We start from the raw sequence: 23,893 nt of genomic DNA on the forward strand, positions 1-23,893 counted from the left end.
TCGACTTATTATGAATCAGAACTAATTTGTTTACACAAAAGACACTGCTAGACAAACCAAAAGAAACAATGTGGGTATTTATTTTTCTAACCAAATCAATGTTCGTATGTTGTTGAAGTCCTTTGGGAATGTTTATTCATATCATCATCTACAATGGAATTTTCTTTCTTTTCATAGTAAATACAAACTAATTATTTATTTATTTATAAATTTTATTGAATAAATTTATACGTTTTTGTGGTTTATTTTCTTTTTATTTTTCTCAGTTGCTGTATTTTTCTTTTGTTTTGATAAAATACTATAAAATATTGAATATTTTCGGTTACTCTTTGTTTATGTTGTATGCTGTTTATATGTCAATAAAAACTTGTGGTAGGTAATTATTATTATTACGATAATATTTACTTATTAATGTATGTTTTTCTTCAGTATTATCATATTGGCACATTTGCCAATATTCTATATGTAAGTGGTAAGGTTGTTGTATGTATGATTTTTTTCCTTTAATTTTACTGTATTTTGTATGAATTTGTGAGATATGTTTAAAAAAAATTTTAAATACATTCCATAAAAATTAAAAGAATTAAATATAAGTACCATAAAAGCATACAACAACATAATTATAATTTTTAATGTTTTTAATTTAAAAAAAAATTAAACTAAAAATACAAACAATGGACGATTTTGTTTTTGTTTTTTATATATAAAAAAATAGATAATAAAAGTACTGACACTTTTTTATTTTAACAATGTAAAGCTTAAAAAAAGTAGAAACAAATAAAAGGGCATGTTGTGCGTTACTTAAAATCTAAATAAAACTAAATGGAAAATTTTTTGTTTTACATAAAAAATTGAGAAAAAAAAATAAAAACAGATAATTAATATTGCACTTTGTTGTGGTTCTAAGGAAAAAACTTTGTAAGGATAAGAATTTTGAAAATATAAACAAATTTAACAAAAAATGGTACGGCTAAAGAAATATTTCTAACAAATGTTTAAAAATTCTTTCACGTTTTTTAATAAAACTAAAAAAGAAAAAAATATAATTTTATATTTTATGACCTCTCCAATTTCTGTTTCTAATCGTTTTTGTAATAATCCTTTATTTCGTTTTGTTTATTTGGTTTAAAGTTAAAATTCTTATAAATTATTTCAATTTTCTATTTCGCAAATAATTTGGCAACACTGTTTCGAAATTCTTTTATCTTTTATCATAATAATTGCATGCTTATTAATAACTTGTGATATTTTAAGGTTATTTCCTGTTTGTATTGTTGTTGTTTATTTTCGTTAATTCGGCTGTGTGTGTGTGTGTGTGTGTGGTTTTTCTTTGAGACTAAAAATATTTAATTTCACTACGTTATCCTAAAAGTTTTATATTTAATTAGCTTTTTAAGTAATATCGTATCGTTTAACATTGAAATTGGTAAATAAAAAGAGAAACATTTTAAATAATAGGAACAGTGTTATGTTCCTCGCTGAAAATGGTATAAATCATAGAAAAATCTAAAATTTAATAATCGCTTTACTTTGCTTCACCAAATTGGTAAAGGTGGCTTTTAACTGTTAATTTCTTCAACTACTCTTTCAAAGACTGAATATACTCGTTCAGAGATGGTAATCTCTCACACTCATCGATAACAATTAAAGGGAGAGAGACAAAAAGCTCTCTCTACAAATTTGGTGCCAATAAAAGCATCTCTGCAACAAGTCGGTTCGCAGCTCTCGCAAAATGTTTGCAATAAAAAAATGTATGGCGACATCTAGCGATACATTCATTTAACTAATGTCACACTTTTTTGATGACATATTAAGACATTTGTCAAATTCAAACGCCTTAAACAAATCCATTTCATGATGCAAAACAGAATTAAATCAATAATTCTATCGATTGTGAAAAATGTCATCATTAGCTTATTACTCCAAGTCAAACCGAAAATTTCCCTAAGGATCTGATGTATTTCAAATGGTTATGGAAATTTCGTTAGAGCTGCCTACAGGCCTTAAACATAAATTTGTGTGGGGATGTTATTTGCAGTGTTTTATTTTGGTCCTTTCAAGTGGAAGTCAGATGTTCGGGGTAGAATATCAGTGCAAAGTTGTACTGGTAAGTTATCGATATCATGTTATAACAGATAATAAGAAGCGATTAATCGTGATTTGCATTACATAGCACAAAAATAAAACAGCAATTGCTAATTTCAAGTTGTGGTCTCGTTTTAGTTGGCTTATTAACAAATGTTCGCAGATGGGAGTCTCTCACACCTATCAAAAAAAAAAAAAACTTTCAGCGGTGAGAACCTAATGCTCGCAACAATTGTGAGGTACTATGGCATGTACAATTTCTCTTCAAAGAGGTGTCGCACTGCTGCACGCCGTTCGGACTCGGCTATGAAAAGAAGGAAAGGAAATGACATTAAAATTTGCGTTCAAGTCTAGGTGGCGCTTTTTCTCCTAAAGTTAGTCCTATGGGACTCAAAGGAAAGGTATTTGAGAGTAGAAAACGAATTTGATATCCAATTTTGGAGCCAAGTGTTTAGGGGTACGCCGTAAAGCACCCCCTAAACTGAACTTCATTTCCGTTGGGAAAAAAGAACAAATTTGATATCTATTTTCAGTGCAAAGTGCCGGTGACCGCCCCAGCCCTTAAACATCCTTCAAACGTTTCAAATTTACCAGCCATGGCAATATGGTGCTGAAATTGAAGGGAGACGAATTTGATATACATATTTGAGTCGAAATGTCTGAGGTCCCATCCCTCTCCTAATGAGAACATTATGCTAAGGAAGAACATTACCGCCAGGAACCGAGAAGTGGCAAATCCTCACACATCAATGAGTGCTTTCCGACTCAAGTTTAAACGCAATGATAAGGGACCTTTTTTATAGCCGAGTCCGAACGGCGTCTCGGAGTGCGACCCCTTTTTGGGGAAAATTCTTTAAATGACCACAAATAGAGGGGAAAACACCGCTTTGTCCGATGTTCTCACCAGGATTTGAACGCATTCAGCGTCATGGGCTACATAGGCACGAATTCGATATCCGCAGTCAGGGCGAAGTGTTCCCACCCTAAAAAGATATTAAAGAGTTAAAGAAGACGCAGAGGAGCGGACCCGGTTCGGCTAGTCCTATATATGTGTGCAAATATTTTATTAAAATTTTTTAAAGTGTTGGAAAAAATTCTTCTTTTTAACAGCCTTTACCATTTTTCTTTCTTGAATGGTAATCTTTATCGAACAATATCGGTTATGAAAATATCGTTTGTTTGCTCTTGCTACTCAGCATTGTGGATAATGATAATAATATCTAGATTTTTTTTATTGTAATTTTGTTTTAATGCCCTTAATAGTTTCTTTTGCATTTTCGTTTTGTATTAGAGAATGTGGTTTTCATAATCTTTGAATTTTTGTTTTCAACTGCGATTCTACTAATTATAATATATATGAGTGATAGTCTAATATCATATAGCTAACAACTAAATCATGGAAACTTAGAATTAAGAGCTAACTTAGAGGCGAGTAAGTAAATGTAAGTATATAATACATAATATTTTATTTTCTTTTCTTGCATTAATTTATACAAAAATAGACTAATAAATTACAAATTACAAGAAAAAAAATTGTATAATAATAATAATAAATAATAACAGGAAAATTGATTAAAAAAAAGAAGATTGTAATCAATGAGAACGTGGTTAGGGTTTAGTTAAACCCTAAGATAGTAAGTATGTTGGAAAAACATTTCAAACCCTAAATGCTCTAAGACATGGTTAGGGGGCCAAGTTTCAGAATGGGTTTTCCAAATATTGTTGGGCGCTTAGAGTTTGATAGTTCAACCTTAAACAGGAATATAACATTTTTCATATACAATACAATGTATATGGTTTAATTTTTTTATAAAAATTCTTTTGAATGTTGTGTTTATTTTCTACATCTTAATTTCAATTTAAATTTTTGATGTAGTTATTTTTGTTTTTAATTTTTAAACAAACATACATTTAAGAATTAACTTACAAATAAACATTTAATACATAAGTGTATTTTAATAATTTATATAAAAATTTTATTTTTATTATAAACTTCTTTTCTTTCATATTTATTTTAATTTTTGTGTAAAACTTTCTCTACTCAGCGGGAAATAGGGTTTCCCCATTCGCATATTCCTTTTTGTATGTATTGGTTCAATCGTTAGTTTTTGGGTTTTCTTAAATTCTTATTTTTTTTTCTAAATTATACAATTATTTTTTTATAATTCCTGTGGTTCTTTAATTATTTTAAAAAATCATTTTTTTACCAATATTTAAATTTCTTTAAATATTATGATGATAATTCGGTGCTTTCTCTTCGCATGCTCATGATGTCATTGAAATCACTTTCGGCCGATTCGATGGAGTGTATTGAGGAGCTACGCAGCTTAGAGGCAGGCATGAATTTACCTCTACTTTTTAATGCTGTTAACTGGAAATTTGTAAAAAATAAATTGGAATTAATAAAAACAACAAATTTTAATTTAAAACATAATATTTAAAAGGGCCATAGGTACAATGATAATTTGAAAATGCATGCTGTTTTTCAAGGAAAGGTATTAGTTATTATATCTTAGAGTGAAACTGTAACAGGTAGATTTAATAATAAAAATTATAAATAAAATTCTTTTTATTTATTGTTTTTTTTTTTTTTAATTAAATCAGGTCTTTATTTATTCACTCTAAGATAATACAATGGTTAAATATATAAATGTATGCTTTTATTTATTTTTTTTTTGCTACCTGAGAGTCAAGATTGTATTGTGCTGATTACGTTGAATTGGACTTAAAAAATCTAATGCTGAGACATTTTGTGATAAATTTCTTTTTTTCTGTGTAATTTTTTGAAATTGAAAATCAAATCGAAGGTTCAACACAATTTTTAAAACTTTTGTTTTATGTCGGCAAAGGCTCATAATACCAAATTGTATTACATTTAAATATTACTCTGGTTAGGTTTAAGTTCTGCCTTCTGATATATCGTATAGCTTGATCCCAAAGATATGACGGCTTGCCAGGATACGTCACTCAGGAGATCAGGGGATGCAATGGAAATGTCTGGCGAGCTACTGCATCTCCTCGTAATCCTAGTGGGGGCATCCTCATTCACCGTGCAAAACGTGGATCCTTCAATCTGCTGCTAGGGAAGAATGCCATGAAGTGTGATGCGCATTAAATACCCCTCTGAGGCCTTTAGAAGCTTAAGTATCGAGAATCGCGAGAATCGGTTATACATAGGGGCTATATCGGTATATAGAACGATTGGGATTATACTTGGCATGGATGTTGGAAGTCATGTCAGAAGTCTTTGTGCCATATTTCAGCCAAACTGGGTGAAAATTGATTTTTTTTGAGGCTCAAACAGCAAATCCGGGAATCGGTTTATATAGGGGGTATATCAGTATTGGCCGATTCGAATCATATTTGGCTATGGTCTCAATTAGTCATATCGGGGAATCGATATTTAAGAGGCCTATATCAGTTTAGAGAGCGATTCGGATCACGGCACGAACGTATAGAGAGCACGAACGCTGGAAGTCATAGCAGAAGTCTTTGTGTCAAATTTCAGCTAAGTTACATAAAAATTGAGGCCTCTAGGAGCTCGAGTAGTCAAATCCGAGGATCGGTTATGTATAGGGGCTATATCAGTATATAGACCGATTGGGATTATACCTGGCATGGATGTTGCATGTCATATCAGAAGTCTTTATGCCATATTTCAGCCAAACTAGATGAAAATTAAAACCTCTAGCAGTCCGGGAATCGATTTATATGGCGGGTATACTATTGGGTTGCCCAAAAATTAATTGCGGATTTGTTAAAAGAAAGTAAATGCATTTTTAATAAAACTTAGAATGAACTTTAATCAAATATACTTTTTTACACTTTTTTTCTAAAGCAAGCTAAAAGTAACAGCTGATAACTGACAGAACTATATGAAAAATCCGCAATTACTTTTTGGGCAACCCAATAGTTTATTGACCGATTTGGATAGTAATTCTTAAGCCAAGTTTCAGTCAAATCGAAAGAAAGCTGAGGTTTTCAGGGGCTCAAGAAATCAATTCACCGTGCAAAACGTGGAACCTTCAATCTGCTGCTAGGGAAGAATGCCATGAAGTGTGATGCGCATTAAAGTCCCCTAGAACCAGACGATTATGGCCAGATAGGAACCCACTTATGTCGGGGTTGTAAGCTTGACTTTTAATTGGGACAAAGCTACCAACCGGCGGTATATACACGTTGTATAGCTCTATCTCGGCATTACCGGACCTGACTGCTATCCCCATGCACTCCATGTAGAGGTCACTAGTGCCAGGCGCAGGCGAGATGGGTCTATATTGCACGGAATGGTGTATCACGAAGGCCAATCCCTCACCTTCATTCCTTGATCAATCCTTACGTAGCACATTGTATCCGTGACAACCGTGCAATCTGCAGGTGTTGCTCAGCTTTGTCTGCTGGATCGCTGCAACCACTATGGTCTTCCGACTCATAAAATCCACAGTCTCGTCCATCTTGCCACGGAAACCGTTGTTATTCAATAGCAAAAATGCTGTCTATGTTCGCACAGCACCTTGCAACATATTCAGTCATAATTTAGTATGGATACAATGTACAGACTAAAGGGCGACTAAGGACAATTATCTTGCTCTTAGGTAGCATTTAATTTAAAAACATTTATGCTGATTTTCTTTATATGTGTTAGTTTTTTTTCATTGAAGTTGAGTTTAAATGAAAGTGCATTTTTGCGCTAAAAGTTTAATGTTAATCACAATCAACCTTATTCCCGTTGTCGAAGGTGAAAATCGACAGTAGTCGTACCCGAAGACGCATTTCACATTTCGTCGTATTCTATTACTCATACGCCATCGACAGTTTGATAAAAGATCAATATTGAGGAAAATAAAAAAATTATATAAAACTAGGTTCCATACTCTTTCGATAAACAGACCCGATGTAGTTTAGAATGCAATAAATGTATATATGGATCTTATCCGTCAAATTTGACAGTCGAATTCGAATTACGTGATGCCAAAAATGTAAACGAATTTTCGTCTTCGACCATCTTGTAAATATTTTGACATTCGACTATGCCATCGCCAACCGGAATAAGGGGGAATTTTTTGTTGTTGTTTTTTTGTATGTTAGTGGTTAGTGCTTATGAATAAGTGTTAGTTTTTTATTTTAATTATAAAACTGCATTACTTATGGCCAATACATTTATGTATAAAAAATACAACACAAACTACAAATGTCAAAATGTGGAAAAAAGCTAAACAAAAAATGGATTAAGTGGCATGACAAGAACCAAAAAGAAGATATATAAGATGTTTGGAAAAATGGATATTTCTAAGAGTTGAAAATATTAAACTGTGAACTATTGTATAAATACATAAAAAAAATTATACTATCTTGAGAGAAGAGTAACCTTAAATAAATGAACAACCTTTAACCTCAAATTTTAAATGTTTATTTAAATATAAGGTAACAAGTAAAAACGTGCTTAGTTCAACCGGGCCGAATCTTGGGTAACCATAGCCATGGAATTCGCTAAAAAATTGCCTTTATTAACTCACTTCGTATTTGAATTATTTTACAACAACCCAATGGGGAATTGGTTTCGGATGCTATGGTCTCAATTAGTCATATCGGGGAATCGATATTTAAGAGGCCCAGTATAGAGAGCAATTCGTATCAGGGCACGAACGCTGGAAGTCATAGCAGAAATCTTTGTGTCAAATTTCAGCTAAGTTACAAAAATTGAGGCCTCTAGGAGCTCAAGTAGTCAAATCCGAGGATCGGTTATACATAAGGTCTATATCAGTATATAGAACGATTGGGATTGTAATTGGCATGGATGTTGGAAGTCATGTCAAAAGTCATGTTAGAAGTCATGTCAGAAGTCATGTCAGAAGTCATGTCAGAAATCATGTCAGAAGTCATGTCAAAGTCTTTGTGCCATATTTCAACCAAACTGGGTGAAAATTGTGGTTTATTGAGGCTCAAACAGCAAATCCAAGAATCGGCTTATATAGGGGGTATATCAGTTGATTGGCCGATTCGAATCATACTCGGCTATGGTCTTAATTAGTCACATCGGGAAATCGATATGAGTTTATGAGCGATTCAGATCACAGCACGAATGTATAGAGAGCAATTCGTATTATTGGGATATACTAGTTTATTGACCGAATTGGATAGTAATTCTTAAGCCAAGTTTCAGCCAAATCGAAAGAAAGCTAAGGTTACCAGGGGCTCAAGAAATAAAATCCGCGGCTCGGTTTGTATGGGGCTATATCAGCCTATAGACCGATTTGAATTATACTCGGCACTGATGTTGGAAGTCAGAACGGAAGTCTCTATGCCATATTTCAGCCAGGCTTCTAGGGACTGAAAAAGTCAAATCCGGGCATCGATTTGTATTAGTTTATAGACCGATTCGTATTGTGCTCAGCATTGATATTGGAAGACAGAACCCAAGTCCTTGTGCTAAATTACAGTTAAATCGGGTGAAAATTAAGGTCTCTAAGGGTTTAAGAATCACAACTGGGAGCCTGAACCAATATGAGTAATTTGCACCACCAACGACCTACATCGATAAGAAGTATCTGTGCAAAATATTCGGTCGAAAGCTATAGTGATTTCGACAGACGAGTCTCAGATCAATATTTCGAGGCGTTACATGAGAAATGTCTACACAGAAAAAAAATCGCTAACAAATTTTCAATAAAAAATTTTATTGAAAATAAAATAGTTCTCAATTATAAAATGAATTAAATCAATTAATTTGAACCCGAAAAATTTTTCAATCACAATCGTGATTGAAAATGAAATTTTTAATTAAAAAATTAATTGATCCAATAATTTTTTTAATCGAATCTTAAAAAAAAATTGAAGTATGGTGCTTAAGTAATTCAATTTAAGGCTATTTTGTGCCCTACAATATAAAGGGAAGGAGATTTCAAAGACCCATACGTCCCACATTTCGAGAACTCTATAGCAATACCATGGAAGCCAGTTCTACGTATCGGATTAACCCGATCGTTTATTGGGCTGCCGCCAATTCCCGACATCCGAGTTCATTCGGGGAACCCCCGCGGTCCGGATGTCCACGGACTCAAACCTTGCTCAAACAACGCACCTCAAGTTCATATTCCAGGAGGTAAACATCCGTGAACCTAATATAGAAAGTAATAGGATTAATTAATTTCAACGATTTTTTACTATAATGCAGTCATTACGCCCAATACTTTTTGGGGCAAAATGGTCGCCCATATTCTTATCTTATGAATCTGTGCAAAATTTCAAGCGGATATCTTTTTCGTTCGAACGCTATCGTGATTTCGACAGACGGACGTTCGTTCGACGTATACGTTCGTGCCGTGGCAGGATCGACTCAGAATGTCTGCCATCTTTGCTATATTATATTAACCACATTTCATCAACATCTGGTGAAAATGTACCATTTATAAGCCCATAGCAACTACAATATATCGAAATATCAATCTAAGCCCAATTCGGTACGGACATCGAGAGGTCTAAACCGACTATGTGGAATATTATATATTCGGAAAAGATCTGTAGGGGTCCAACACAAGTCACTGTACCAAATTTCAGTAAAATCGGCAAATACGCTATATATGGATGAAAGGCCTTTAATCAAGAGATCGGTCTATATGGGGGATATATCAAAATATGATGCGTACTGCATTATACTCAGGATGGAAGTCAAAGGACCTAACACAACCTACTATGCCAAATTTCAGCGAAATTGCTTAAATTGAGAGATCGGAAATATGACAGCTATATCGAAATAAAGTTCGAGGGTGATGGATTCCCAGAACATCGACTTCGGTCTGAAAGACCATACACTGATAGAAGAAAGACGTTGCAAATTCATGTACCAATTGTGTCTTTATCATACACAGCACATTGTGTCTTTGTGAAAGCACATTGTAGTTGCATGTACCGACCGTTTTAAACATCATCCCTACAAAATATGTATGTATACCAACCTCAAGTTCAAATGACTTACAACTTTTGTTTGACAAAGACTTGTTTGGTTTTTTCTATGCGCGTAGATCAGTATTGGGCACAAGTGATAGTGTGCGTAATATTTTCAAGCACATGCAAAAATTTTTCATAATTTTGGAAGAGCGTTCGTACCTGCGATGAATAAAACAAACCACCCTCTAGAGGCCTTTCCACGCATATGCTCGTCCACACGATTCTTCTGCGATTCTTATATCTTCCAAGACTCTTCTGACTTACTCGTTAACAACTCATAGGGAAGATTCGCGGAAAGCTCTTATGTGTAATAGTGCGCGTGCATTTCCCCGCTGGGCCATTAACCCGCCCCGGAAATCTATGAGAATCACTATGAGAAACAAAGGAATAGCAAAAACGGACACCCCTAACTTTGACGACCTACGCAAACGATCTACGACCCATGCGGATCTACACCTGGAATGTCAACACTCTCTATAGAGAAGGTGCAGTATACGCGCTGGCGGATGTAGTAGAGAAGTACAAGGCAGGCCAGGGATATTTTCTACGAGCGCCTAGATAGAGAATATGACCTCTGCCCCACCCATGATATTAAAATCTTTCTGGGAGATTTTAAAGCGAAGATAGGGAAGGAAGACATCTTTGGTGCAACAGTCGGAAAGTTTAGCCAACACGAGATAACGTCCGGTAATGGGTTGAGGCTGATAGATTTCGCCGCGGGAAAGTTTGATATCACTGACACTTGCTGATACGCGTTCCTCAGCAAGAATAGGAAAGAAACTCTCAGAATCATTTAATACCAAACGAGGTTTCAGACAAGGAGACAGTCTATCGTTTGATCTTTTTAATATCCTGCTGGAGAAGATTATACGAGATGCAGATGTGAAAGGATATGGCACACTAATCATAAGAGAACACATGCTACTCGTCTATGCCGACGACATCGACATCATAGGTCGGTCACCGCAAGTAGTAACTGCAGCTTTGGAAAGAATCGAAAGAGAGTCAGTGAAAATGGGTCTGGCAGTAAATGGAGATAAAACGAAATGGATGGCTTCAACCCCCAAAAAGCCTTGTACAACCGTGCAGATAAAGAAAAGCCAACAACTTTATCTACCTTGGCACCGCCGTAACCGTAAGCGAAGAATAATACTGGAAAACAGATGCTACTTGTGATTAAGTAAGCAGTTTAGAAACAAGGTCATCTCTCGACAGACGAAAATTACACTATACAAGATAGTGATACTGTGAAAGCAGATGAGTCACTGCTTGGAGTATTTGAGAGAAAGATTCATCGTAAAATATATGGACCAGTTTGCGTTAATGGAGAATATAGGCGTCGTATGAACCACGAGCTGTATGACGACGATAGCATAGTTACACGTATCAAAATACAACGGCTGCGTTGGCTAGATCATGTTGTCAGAATGGATGAGGAAGCTCCATCAAAAAAGAAGGCAAACACGGTGGTACACGCAAACCGGGACGACCAAAAGCCCGATGGAAAGATCAAGTGGTGAGAGACAACTCGAAACTTGGTGTCAGAGATTATAAAATAAGCACCAAAAATCCAGGCGCTTGGAACGCTATTCTACAAATGTTCTGTCATAGCCAATTAAAGTTAGCAAACCAATATTTGGTGGTTTTACAAAGGCAATGACTAGATTAGAATAACCACATACTATGATGGAGGGTATAAAACACGAGGAAATAGACAAGTATATCTGTATTGCCCAGACATCACTAGTATTATAAAAATCGGGAAAGGTATGATCAGGATGCATTCAGGATCGGATTGCTATTTTTTTTTTAATTTTTAAAATAGCGGAACTTTAGCGATAATATCGATAGAAGAAAAAGCAATCGATATGTAGCCAAAAAATAAAATATCGATATGTACATGTCCGAATTTAATCGGCATTAATCTTTTTCTTATATACAGTTTGAAACACCTTTTCTGTATTCGCTGATCGTCTTCAAATTTGGTACAGGCCTAGAGACTAAGCATGATATCGATCCTGAATGGATCATTATCATGCAGTCTGTCCAGAACATCTGACTTGCACTAGATAGAACTAAAATAAAACTCATCAATTATCTCTCCCTTCGGTTTGGTTTTTAGTTCCAATTTTAGTCTAAAGAAAAGAGAATAATATGGATTGCAACAAGGGATTCTAAAGTATCATGTATCACTGTTATATATGGTCCTATCTGGTATATTTTACATATTTTATTTAATTCTAAAACACTTTCTGTGTCGAATTTTTTTGCTTTACTAAAATGCTGAACTCAATATTACGATTATAATGCGATAAACTAATCGATTATGTCGATTATAATAAGAAACAACCGAAATCTACAAAATAGATGAATGATTAAAAGGTAATGCATGAAATAAAACATGTCTTCCAATATACATTGATGACATACTATGTCAATGAGTAAAATAATAAAAAGCTATCTTGGAATAAACTAACATATGAAAAGATATTATCACTAATACATGTGTATGTAATTAAACACGTCAATTTACTTAAGTTCAACTTAAACAACGTCTGTCTATACTGAACAACAATCATGCAGAACTCAAAATTTTAAATACATGGAAAAAATAACGGTTTTTTGATTAAACATGAAGTTTTACGCATTCACATACGAAATTAATTATCTTATGCAATATGTTTTGATAGATAAGAATGAAGGATTGTTGTTGTTTGATTGTTGCTATTTATTTATAACAATTTTCATGTATAATGACCTGATCTTTTGTCTTTTATGCTTTTGTCAATATCTTGAGTGGGGGATAATTTTCTTGACTTGGAATACATGTTTAACTTATCCACTTCCAAGGTTCAGTATCGGGACTTGTAATGGGCGTAGTATACTATAAAATCACAAAAAATATAGCGATAAATAATATTGTCAAAAAAAAAAATAAAACAAGTGGCATGGAAACAGATTTTTTTTAAATTTGTAAAAATTGTTGGCAGTGTTGAAATTAAAAAAAAATTAATAAAAATTAAAAAAATTTTTTTTTGATAATTAGACAGAAAATTAAATGTGTACCAAACAATTAGGCAGTATGCAACTGTGAATTGTTTTGTGTTGTTACAAAGCCATGTATGATGTATGCAACATTTTTTGTGTTTTTTGGAAACTTGGTGATAAATGATGTCTTTACGTGGAGCGAACGAACAATCAATGAAGCCTCAAAAACTAAACAAATGTTATGATATATGACATAAACCAAAAACGTTATACAGAAGTGAAGATTTACATGATACAAATGTAAGTTAATGCGGTGTTATGTTGTTGTAATGGTGAATGCGATGTGAAAATGACAATGATATATTGATGTCAGTATGAAACCCAAAACCAATTTGTTTTAATGTGAATTTCGACTTGAATGGTATTATATACATGACAGTAGAACGAACACAACAGAAAGATTACGTTTAAGTGTTTTTTGTTGTTGCTGTTGCTGTGGTTATTGTTTGTGAGTGTTGTACAATAAAATCAAAATAAAATATATTTGAAGGTGAAGGGGATAGATCCAACCAAAAAGAAAGTAAACCAAACTCTATTTGTTAGAACTTTTGAAATTTACCTCTGCCTTTAAGTCAGCGATTCTGTCCTGCAGATCACGTACTTTATCGGAATCATCTAAATTGGCACGTAATTCACCTTCAGCCAACATTTCGGAATTCTGAAATAAGGAAAGAAAAAAAGTGGTTGAAAAACTATAAAAGTCAAAAAAATATCTTAAAAATTTTAAAAATTAAAATCATATGGACAAAAATTCACAAAAAATTGTCAAAATGTCATAACCAAGAATATTAGGGGTGTCCTTAGACTGAAAACTGAATTGGAATACAACAGGATGCACTTATAAGGTGAGACCATGCGAACAGCTGAGTAAATTTTTTTTTTATTTTTTGTTTTGATTTTGCAGTAAATCTAAATGTCAAGGGCTTGATAACACAGCTGTGATTTTTTTCTAAAATCAGAAAAAGATGTTCTATTTGATGTGATATTCCACACATAAGCAACAAAACAGTGTTAACAGTGTTGTTTGTTTCGTATAGACTCAAAAACGGCTGAACCGATTACCTTGAAATTTTCACAGATTGTTTAGGTTGGTCTGAAAAGAAACATAGGCTATATAATTTTTTGATATTTTTTAAAGTACTACCAAAAAATAAAAGTGGACCGATCGGGACAATATGGGATTCAAATGAAAGGTATTCCAGAGTAGAGTACGAATTTCATAATAAAATTTGGATCCAATTACCTGGGGTTTATTTGACGGTTATAACAATATGGGACTCAAATGAAAGATATTCTGGATTAGATTACGAATATAGCCAGGAAATAGGAATGGACTTTATAATTTATTAATATCGGAAGGGGGCGGACCCTCCACCGTTACCCCAAAAACACCACCAAAATCAAAAGTGGACCGATAAGGACAATATGGGTATCAAATGAAATGTATGCGGGAGTAGATTACGAATCAGGCATACAAATTCATGTTGAAGTATAAGGGGTTCACCCCACCCCCAAAAAAACGCCCAAAATGGGCAGATTAGCCAATTACGGATGTATGGGACTGAAAAACGGTAGAACCGATTTTCTCGAAAATTTCGCATATTGTGTGGGTTGGTCTTGAAGGAAACATAGGTTGTATAATTTTTCGGTATTGGGACGGAGGGAAGGGAGACGGACTCACTTATGCCAAAATCACAACCCAAAATCAAAAGTGGACCGATCGGGACAATATAGGTATCACAAGAAAGGTATTGGAGAGCAGAATACGAATATGTTATACAAATTTGAGTCCAAGTACCCATCGGGCCGCCCCAACCCCAAAACTCCCCCAAACAGATATATTGGACGTTCATTTCAATATGGGGCTCAAATGAAAGATATTCGGGAGTAGATTTCGAATCTGGCATACAAAATCAGATCGAAGTATTATGACGATATAATACTTGGCTGAACCGATTTTCTTAAAATTTTCATAGATTGTGTACGTTTGTCTGGAAGGAAACATAAGCTATATATTTTTTCATATCGGGTGGAGGCGGACCCTCCCGCCTACCCCAAAAACGCCACTCATATCCGAAAGTGGTCAGATGGGCACAATAAGGGTATCTAATGAAAGGTATTGGACACAAGAAAACGAATATGGTATTAAAATTTGAATACAAGTACACAGCGTTCAAGTCTAGGTGGCGCTTTTCCTTCTAAAGATACGTCAAATGGATTATTTGACCCATTATGACAATATGAGGCTCAAATGAAAGGTATTTGAGAGTAGAGAACGAATTTGATGTCCAATTTTGGAGCCAAGTGTGCCTAAACTGAACTTCATTTCCGTTGGGAATAAAGAACGAATTTCATATCTATTTTCAGTGCAACGTGCCGGTGGCCGCCCCAGCCCCAAAACACCCTCCAAACGGTTCATATTTACCGGCCATGGCAATATTGGGCTCAAATTAAAGGGATTTGGAAGTGCAGCACGAATTTGATATCCATATTTGAGTCGAAATGTCTGAGAAATGCCATCCCTCCCCTAATGAGAACATTACCTTAAAGAAGGACATTACCACCAGGAACCGAGAAGAGGCAAATTCTCACACATCAATGAGTGCTTTCCGATTCAAGTTTAAACTCAATGATAAGGGACCTTTTTTTATAGCCGAGTCCGAACGGCGTCCCGCAGTGGGACACCTCTTTGGGGAACATTTTTTAAATGACCATGCAAGGCAATGTGCCTCGCAAATGTCGCCAACATTAAGAGGGGATAAACACCGCTTAGGCTACAATGGCACGAATTCGATATCCGCATTCAGGGTGAAGTGTCCCCACCCTAAAAAGATATTACAGAGTTAAAGAAGGCACAGCGTAGGGGGCCCGGTTTGGTTGGTACAAACAAAAAAAGCATTTGAAGAAAATAAGTTGTAAAACAAAGTTTATATCTAAAACCACTTTGACATTTCAATTTACCGCATTTGCCACTCAAGGTAGTTTCGTTGAGGGTAGATTTTCGTTGCTGTGCTAACGACGCTTCCTCTTAATTGTACCATGGAAGAAGGATAATAAATGTTGGTCAACGTTAAAATAAGCTAAAGACTATAAATAAGGAATAATTGAGGGTTTCAAAAGATTCAAGACAGTCTGCTCACTCTGCCAAAGTGTGATAAGGCCAATTTTGACCGGAAAGAAGAATTAGTGCCACAACAAGTCCAAGAAATATATTTTTCGACACAAACGATACTATGAGAATCACGCCGACTAGGGCCCTTAAGCTGATTTTGGATATCAAAACATATGGATAAAATATGAGAAAGTTCATCCTACTAAGAGACTTAGGATAGGTTAGGTTGAAAAGTGGGTGCGGATATTAATCCCCCCATGCTACTACGGACATACACCTAATCCAGTAATCGGCTTGTTGTGCGCTCTAAAACGAAAAAAAGTAACCTAAAAAAAGGAATTCCGTGCTACTTACAAAATCCTTAATTGTTTTCCATACCACTCCCCTAGGTTGGTTCATTGAGACTTAGGACGAGGACGAAATGAATGCATAAGGTAGAAGTAATTCGCACTATCGTCAGATAATTAAATTGACCGAAAGTTTCATATCGTATACCTAAGACGGCGATTCAGTTCAAGATGTGGTAATAGACCGGTGGAACGCCAACAAAAATGCGAACAGGTAGCTTTTGCTAGACATACGGTTCGAATGTGGGGGAGATAAGGGGGATGAGTGTGTAAATCCAGAAATAGAGATCTTCTTAAGCCTCTCCTATCACAAAACCCCGGAGCTCTGAGCTCCGATTTGTGTGGTGTTCATCGTTATCACAAGAAGCTCAGCTAAGAGCAACCGAGTGCGTCCACAGGTTGCGGGTAATGGAATGCTCCATAATCGAAGTAGCTTAAACTGCAGTCGAGGACAATCAGCGGTAGCGTATGGAGGATCTCGGCTGCCACTGCAAATGCGAATTTGCCAATGAACATTTCATTAAGGAATAGGGGAAAATTTTTCAGTAGACCACTGTAGCGCAGAGGTTAGCATGTCCGCCTGGGTTCGAATCCTGGTGAGAACATTAGAAAAAATTTTCGGCGCTGGTTATCCATGCCATGTTAAAACTTCAACCCAAACACTTCTTTGCTCTTCGGCAGGTTGTTTGAACTCGGCTATAAAAAGGAGGTCCCTTCTCATTGAGCTTAGTCTTGGATCTGACGGCACACTTCCACTGATTGCGGGTAGTGGAATGCTCCATAATCGAAGTAGCTTGAACTGCAGTCAAGGACAATCAGCGGTAGCGTATGGAGGGTCTCGGCTGCCACTGAAAATGCGAATTTGCCCATGAACATTTCATTAAGGAATAGGGGAAAACTTTGCAGTAGACCACTGTAGCGCAGAGGTTAGCATGTCCACCTGGGTTCGAATCCTGGTGAGAACACTAGAAAAAAATTTCAGTGCTGGTTATTATTGCCATGTTAAAACTTCAACCCAAAGAGGTGTCGCTCTTCGGCAGGCCTTTCGGACTCGGCTATAAAAAGGAGGTCCCTTCTCAATGAGCTTAGTCTTGGATCTGACGGCACACTTCCTTAAATACGGTTGTTGTTGTTGGAGCCACATTTACATGTGGCGGTGGTTATCCTTGTAAAGCTCTTATAGGCGAGCAAGCTCGTTCCGGTCTATTCGACCGAATGCCGCGGGAACATGATGACCATTGGTTATTTAATGGCGCTAATAACTCGCCTTGTAGTATCGAGCGTCATAGGCACTCAGTATTTAAGCAAGAGCCGGTGCCATCTGGCCTCTCATTAAGACGCTGATTGTTCGCGTTTGCAGTTACTCCGTATGGAGCATTCCACCATCCGCAACCTGTGGACGCGTACGATAGCTGCAAGATAAGCTTCTCGTATCATATGTGAAAAAATTAAATTCTCTAATGATTCCAGTTTTATTGTTCTGAAATTCCCTGAAGATTATCATCGGCGATTGGTCTGCAGCCAGACAATAAACAACAAAGACAAAAACATTTTTAATAAAAGTATGTAATGAAAGTTTTTTTTAAATAAGTAAAAAAAAATTACCTTCAAATCAAATTTTCTTTTAATTTCAATTAAAAATCTTCCAAACTTACCTTAGTTTCTAATCTTGAAATTTCCTGTTTTAATTCCGCCACAGTTTGAGATTGTTCGGTGAATTTGATTTTAACATTCATCAGTTCATCCTTCATGCGAGATTCCAAATCCGAGTATCTAGAACAGAAAATAGATATAAAAAATATTGGATATTCCATACCATTTAAATCATCATACCTGTGTTGCTGTTCTCTGGCCTTGTTAGCCATCTCCTTTTCACGCACCAAAGCCACGTCCAGTTCCTCCTTAAGCCTCTTATTCTCTTCATCTTGACGACGTAGTTGATTGGTGGAGACCTGGACCTGTGTCTCCAGCTCCATAACCTTCAAGCGCAACTCTTTCAGCTCAGTTAGGGTCTCCATTTCTCGTATACGTGTAGTCATCAACTCCTCCTCCAACTTTTGGGTATGTTCATTCGATTTGGAAGAATCAAAGAGATTTGTTAGCAGCTTCTTGGGTGTAGAGTCTACAGGATGTGAGTTGTGATCATTGCGCTGCTCTTGCAATTGTCTCTGCCATTGATTGCTTAGCTCCTGTACCCTTTGTTTGAGATCTTTCAAAGAGAGACTGGCCTCAGCCTCTCTCAGCTTACTGGCTATGAGCTCATCTTGCAAATGGGCTACCGAATTGTCGGGTGTGGTTTCCCGCAAAGTCTTTTTATCCTCTTCCAGTTCTTCCACCTTGGTTTTTAAGTTACGTATCTGATCTTCGCTTTCGGCTAGACTTTGTCGTACCTTAACCAATTCTTCGAGAAGACATGATACCATTTCATCGCGCTGTTTAAGAGCTTCCTCTTTCATGCAGAGCTCATCCAGAGATGATTGACGGGAATTATTCTGTTTTGCAAAGAAGGGGGAGAGATAAAATGGGCAAATTAGCTACAAGCTTTCTTTGGTATTACGGGGCAAGAAAAAGGTCATGCTAGAAACAATAACTGGGATTAATTAGTTATCGATTAGTAAAAGCATGATTAGTGTTATGATTAAAAGCGTTCAATTTAAATAAAATAAACTAACAACATAATGAAAAAGTGCATAACAAAAATACAACAAAATGTTAGTAAATACAAAAATGGTGACAAAAAATATATATTAGACTAATTTAAATGAAAATAATATTGAAAAATAGAAATAATTTCCAAATTAAAAAAAATTATATTTTGTGATCGTATAAATTTTTTTTATAATTTCATGTTTCAGTTTTTATTTATTTAATTTATGAGGGAGACTGCCCTCTAATCTATTCAGGTAAGAGATAGAAGCCAGTTTGACAAAACGGAGACTTGAACTATCGAATCAAATTGACCGAATATTTTTAACCGTATACCTGAAACAACAATTAAGGTCGAGTACGAATACCTAGAATGTGGAAATAGACGGCTAGAACCCCAACAAAAATGTAAACAGGTAGCTGTTTTTACGCATATGACTTAAATGTGCTCAGGTTCGAATCCATTCAAATCTTCTATCCATTCGGCAGAGCCCGGCCGGGATTTGAACTATGGCACACGAAGCAGACAGACAAAGAGACAGCCCATCGTGTGATCTCTTTAATATCATGCTGGAGAAGAGTATTAAAGTAGTTTGTAGAGCTTTTATGATTTAAAACAACAAAATACATTACTATCGGCATTCTATCATTCATCTTTCACTTAATAGTTTCGACTGTTATTGGTACAAATCTAAAAATAGATCTTTTGTTGTTGCTTGTGACGCTAACTCAAGAATCCCTACACATAAGTGAATGTATGTTTACTTAGCCTTATGTATTCAAGTAAGGCGTGTAGCACAGAGGGAGAGCATACGCCTCGCAATCGGGGGGTTGCCGGTTCAAATCCCACTCGGGTTGAATCATTTCAAAAAAAATCTCGATAATTAAGATCGACATGAAAAGAAAACTAAATAGAGAAATAAAAATATGAATAAAAATTATATTCGCCCTAACAGCCGAAACTTGGAAAAAAAGAGAAATTATTATTTTATTTTTTAATGACGTACTTAATCGATTTTTAACTTTTTGTAGTCCCTTTTTGGTCTCTCTTTGGGATATATCGCCAAGTGCCATGTTTTCTCACGTACCGAGACACTAATTAGACTAAAAACTCATATCGCCTGAGATGGTTTTCCACTTCCTTGAGGGCAGATTTAGTGACTCGTACGATAGAAAATGTTTGCAGGGATATTCGGTATAAGTACGACTTATCATTATAAAGTCCTTGAAACCTCCACACCTAATATGGCGGAAAAATTATTCTAACCAAATGACGAAACGCGTCCCATAGTGGTGTGTGTTGTGATCTCGGGCTTTCCCTTCCATTGCAAAAAACTTTGATCATTGCGCTCGTCTCGAAAGAGAAACAAAACGACAAATTACTAATTGGAAATTTGGAAAAGTTTTTCAGACTAACAAGCAAAATATTTAAATAATATTTTTTCTACAGAATTAAAAGGAAATTAATATAGAATTATGTTTTTTTGTTAAATGTTAGTCCTTCGGAATAAATTTTTATAAAAAAAAAATTTGACAAGGAAATGGGTATCAAATGAAATCAATGAAGATTTTGGCTTAAAAATACATTTAGAAAATTATCGTTCAAAACAATCACAAAACTGTTATCTTTCCAAAAATTTTATGGCGATTCAGTCCTTAAAAAAATTGCATTAACCCATTAACGACGAAAAATACCCCAGAATAGAGCTGCCTAAGAAAAAATTCCAGCTCGAGTTCCGTCTTTAGAAAAAATTCATTAAAAAGATTTTGTTTTACTAAGAATTTCATTACAATTTTACCACGAAGAAAAATAATTTTAAGGCGGCCCTGGCCTCAGCAAAGTTTTATCATTTAATATAATTATAAAATTTTGTTATCGGTCCACTTTTGGTTTTGCAATATGGGTATCAAATGAAATCTGGCATACAAATTCATGTCGAAGTATAAGGGGTCACCCCACTCCAAAAAAAACGCCCAAAATGGGAACATTAGTCAATCACGGATATATGGGACTCGGTTTGTTTGGTCTGGCAGAACTATTGTAATTTTCTCGAAATTTTCGCATATTGGGTAGGTTGGTCTGGAAGGAAACATAGGCTACATAATTTTTCGGTATCGGAAGGGGGACGGACCCTCCCCCTTATGCCAAACATACAACCGAAAATCTAATGTGGACCAATCGGGACAATATAGGTATGAAATGAAAGGTATGGGAGAGTAGAATACGAATATGGTATTAAAATTTGAGTCAAAACTCCCCCATACAGACATATTGGACGTTCATTTCAATATGAGGCTCAAACGAAAGTATTCGGTAGTAGATTTCGAATCTGGCATTCAAAAACAGATCGAAGTATAGTGGTCAAGCCACCCCTCGAAACGCCATTAGACACATTAAGACTATATGTTACTTGGCTGGAGCGAATTTCTTAAAATTTTCATAGATTGTGTACGTTTGTCTGGAAGGAAACATAGGCTTTATAATTTTTAGATATCGGGTAGAGGCGGGCGCTCCCTTACCCCAAAAACGCCACCCGTATCCGAAAGTGGTCCGATGGGCACAATAAGGGTATCAAATGAAAGGTATTGGGGACCAGAAATCGAATAGTGTTAAAATTTGAGTTCAAGTACCCAGTGGCCACTACCCCCAACCACAAAACTTCTCTAAACAGATATATTCGAAGTTCATGTCAATATGGGACCCAAATTAAAGGTATTAGGGAGTACGTTACGAATATGGCATACAAAATTAGGTTCAAGAAATGGGAGGTCGCCCACCCCTAAATGGGCATATTAGCAGACCATAACTATATGGGACTCAAATAAAAGGTATTTGGGAGTAGATTGCGATTATGGCATTAAAATTTACGTTTGAGTCTGGGTGGCGCTTTTCCCCCTAAAGATACGTCAAATCGGTTATTTGACCCATTATGACAATATGGGACTCAAATGAAAGGTATTTGAGAGTAGAAAACGAATTTGATATCCAATTTTGGATCCAAGTGTTTAGGGGTACGCCCGAAAGCACCCCCTAAACTGAACTTCATTTCCGTTGAGAATAAAGAACGAATTTGATATCTATTTTCAGTGTAAAGTGCCGGTGGCCGCCCCAGCCCCAAAACACCCTCCAAAAGATATTAAATAGTTAAAGAAGGCATGGGGTCCATGGTGGAGGGAATATAAGATTTGGGCCGGCCGAACTTAGCACGCTCTTACTTGTTTGTATATATTTTAAAATTTTATTATACATTTGGTTTAATTTTTTGAGGAAAAAAAATTTGTATATGTTAAAATAATTTTTTGTTAAATGAAGTTTAAAAAATATAAAAAAATTAAAAAAAAATTTAAAAAAAAAGAATGAAAAAAAAATTCCAATATTTGCAATATTCTAAATTTTTTATTGTTTTTCCAATTTTTTAAAATTCCCTTTGTTGTTTGTTTTTTCTAATTTTCTTACATTTTTGGGTTTCCCGATCATTTCAATTAATTTTTAATTTTTTTTTATAAGTAAATTTAGTGGAATTTTTGTTTGCATAAAAATTTTTATCAAAATTTGATTTGATATATTTTTTTTTTAATTTTACTGTTGTTAAAACTTGTTTAATTTAATTTCCTATAATATGTATGTATATACTAAAATGTATAAATTTTTTTAAATTTCAAAAAAAATATTTAAAAAATTTTAATAGAAATTTTGTACATTAATATCAATATTTTTTAAATTTTACAATTAAAACAAAAACATGCATTTGAAAAAGAAATATTATAAAATTAGACCCATAAAAACATCTTTTTATGTCCTTTACTTACACTTTCCAGAGGATCAGTCTGCTTGTTTAGATGTGTTTTGTTTGAGTTTCATGTGTGTTGATAGTTTTGCAGTTATTTTCAAGGTGTTATATATTATGTAAGTGAAGAATTTGTTTGTGTATATGGTAAACCACAACCAGGAATTTGTATGTATGTTACAACAAAAATATATTAAAATTGTAAAATATAATATTAAAATAAATTACACACATTTAGATAAAAAAAATAGAAGAAAAACCAGAGAAAATAGTATTTTGAGTTGAGTTGAAAAAATTGTTTAGCCATTTCCAGACAATTTGAAGAAAAGAAAAACTATTAGGTCTCTTCTCTTCTGGGAACTTTATTCTGGGTGATTAGATACAGCATGATAATGAATGACGGAGAGGAGTGAGCACAAAGGGGATGATTGGAAAAAATGATATCATTGATTTAAAGCTATAAATCTTCGAAAGGCATTGCTTTTGATATATATTACAAAGTTTAAATCGATTTCTAAGTCGATATATGTCCCAGTATTCTGAATTTCGAAATCAAACTAGTTTTCTTATATAGAGTGGCCACCCTGCAATGCTTTGAGCAGTACAGATATTTTACAAAACTTGTCCGGCTGAACTTGTTTACTTTTTTTTAGGAACTTTTCTTTAGAACCGTGCTCTATGATTTTCAATACCGACGCCTTATTTAAATAGCTTTAAACCAATGATACTGTAAAAAATAATAAAAAGTGGTTTGAAGTGAAGACATTAATAAACTTACATTTTCCTGCAAGCGTAAACTTAAACCACGAACTTCTTCGTTGGCATTTTCCAATTGATGTGTGACTTCCAAATAAGAGCGACGCAATTGCATCAATTCGGTTTGTATGGCGAAGCTGAAATGCCAATAAGTTACAAACGAA

At 35.0% G+C, this 23,893-nt stretch overlaps 1 protein-coding gene across 6 annotated transcripts in view; it reads right to left on the bottom strand.

The window, feature by feature from the left end:
* Positions 1 to 227: 227 nt before the first annotated feature.
* Positions 228 to 23,893, bottom strand: part of LOC106081993 (ecotropic viral integration site 5 ortholog) — a 157,698-nt gene continuing 134,032 nt past the window's right edge. For 3 of the 6 annotated variants that reach the window (XM_059366184.1, XM_059366183.1, XM_059366185.1), the window contains 6 exons: positions 23,752 to 23,866; positions 22,996 to 23,013; positions 18,373 to 19,031; positions 18,195 to 18,312; positions 13,640 to 13,738; positions 228 to 4,456 (listed from right to left, as the gene is read on the bottom strand). In XM_059366184.1, the coding sequence (XP_059222167.1) occupies positions 4,316 to 4,456; positions 13,640 to 13,738; positions 18,195 to 18,312; positions 18,373 to 19,031; positions 22,996 to 23,013; positions 23,752 to 23,866 (1,150 nt within the window). In that variant the 3' untranslated portion in view covers positions 228 to 4,315. Of the gene's footprint in view, positions 4,457 to 12,790; positions 12,917 to 13,639; positions 13,739 to 18,194; positions 18,313 to 18,372; positions 19,032 to 22,995; positions 23,014 to 23,751; positions 23,867 to 23,893 lie in introns of all 6 variants that reach the window. The other 3 variants (XR_009397903.1, XR_009397904.1, XM_059366186.1) reach the window with 3 other exon arrangements.

The sequence above is a fragment of the Stomoxys calcitrans genome, chromosome 4, assembly GCF_963082655.1.
Source record: "Stomoxys calcitrans chromosome 4, idStoCalc2.1, whole genome shotgun sequence".
Lineage (NCBI taxonomy): Eukaryota > Metazoa > Arthropoda > Insecta > Diptera > Muscidae > Stomoxys > Stomoxys calcitrans.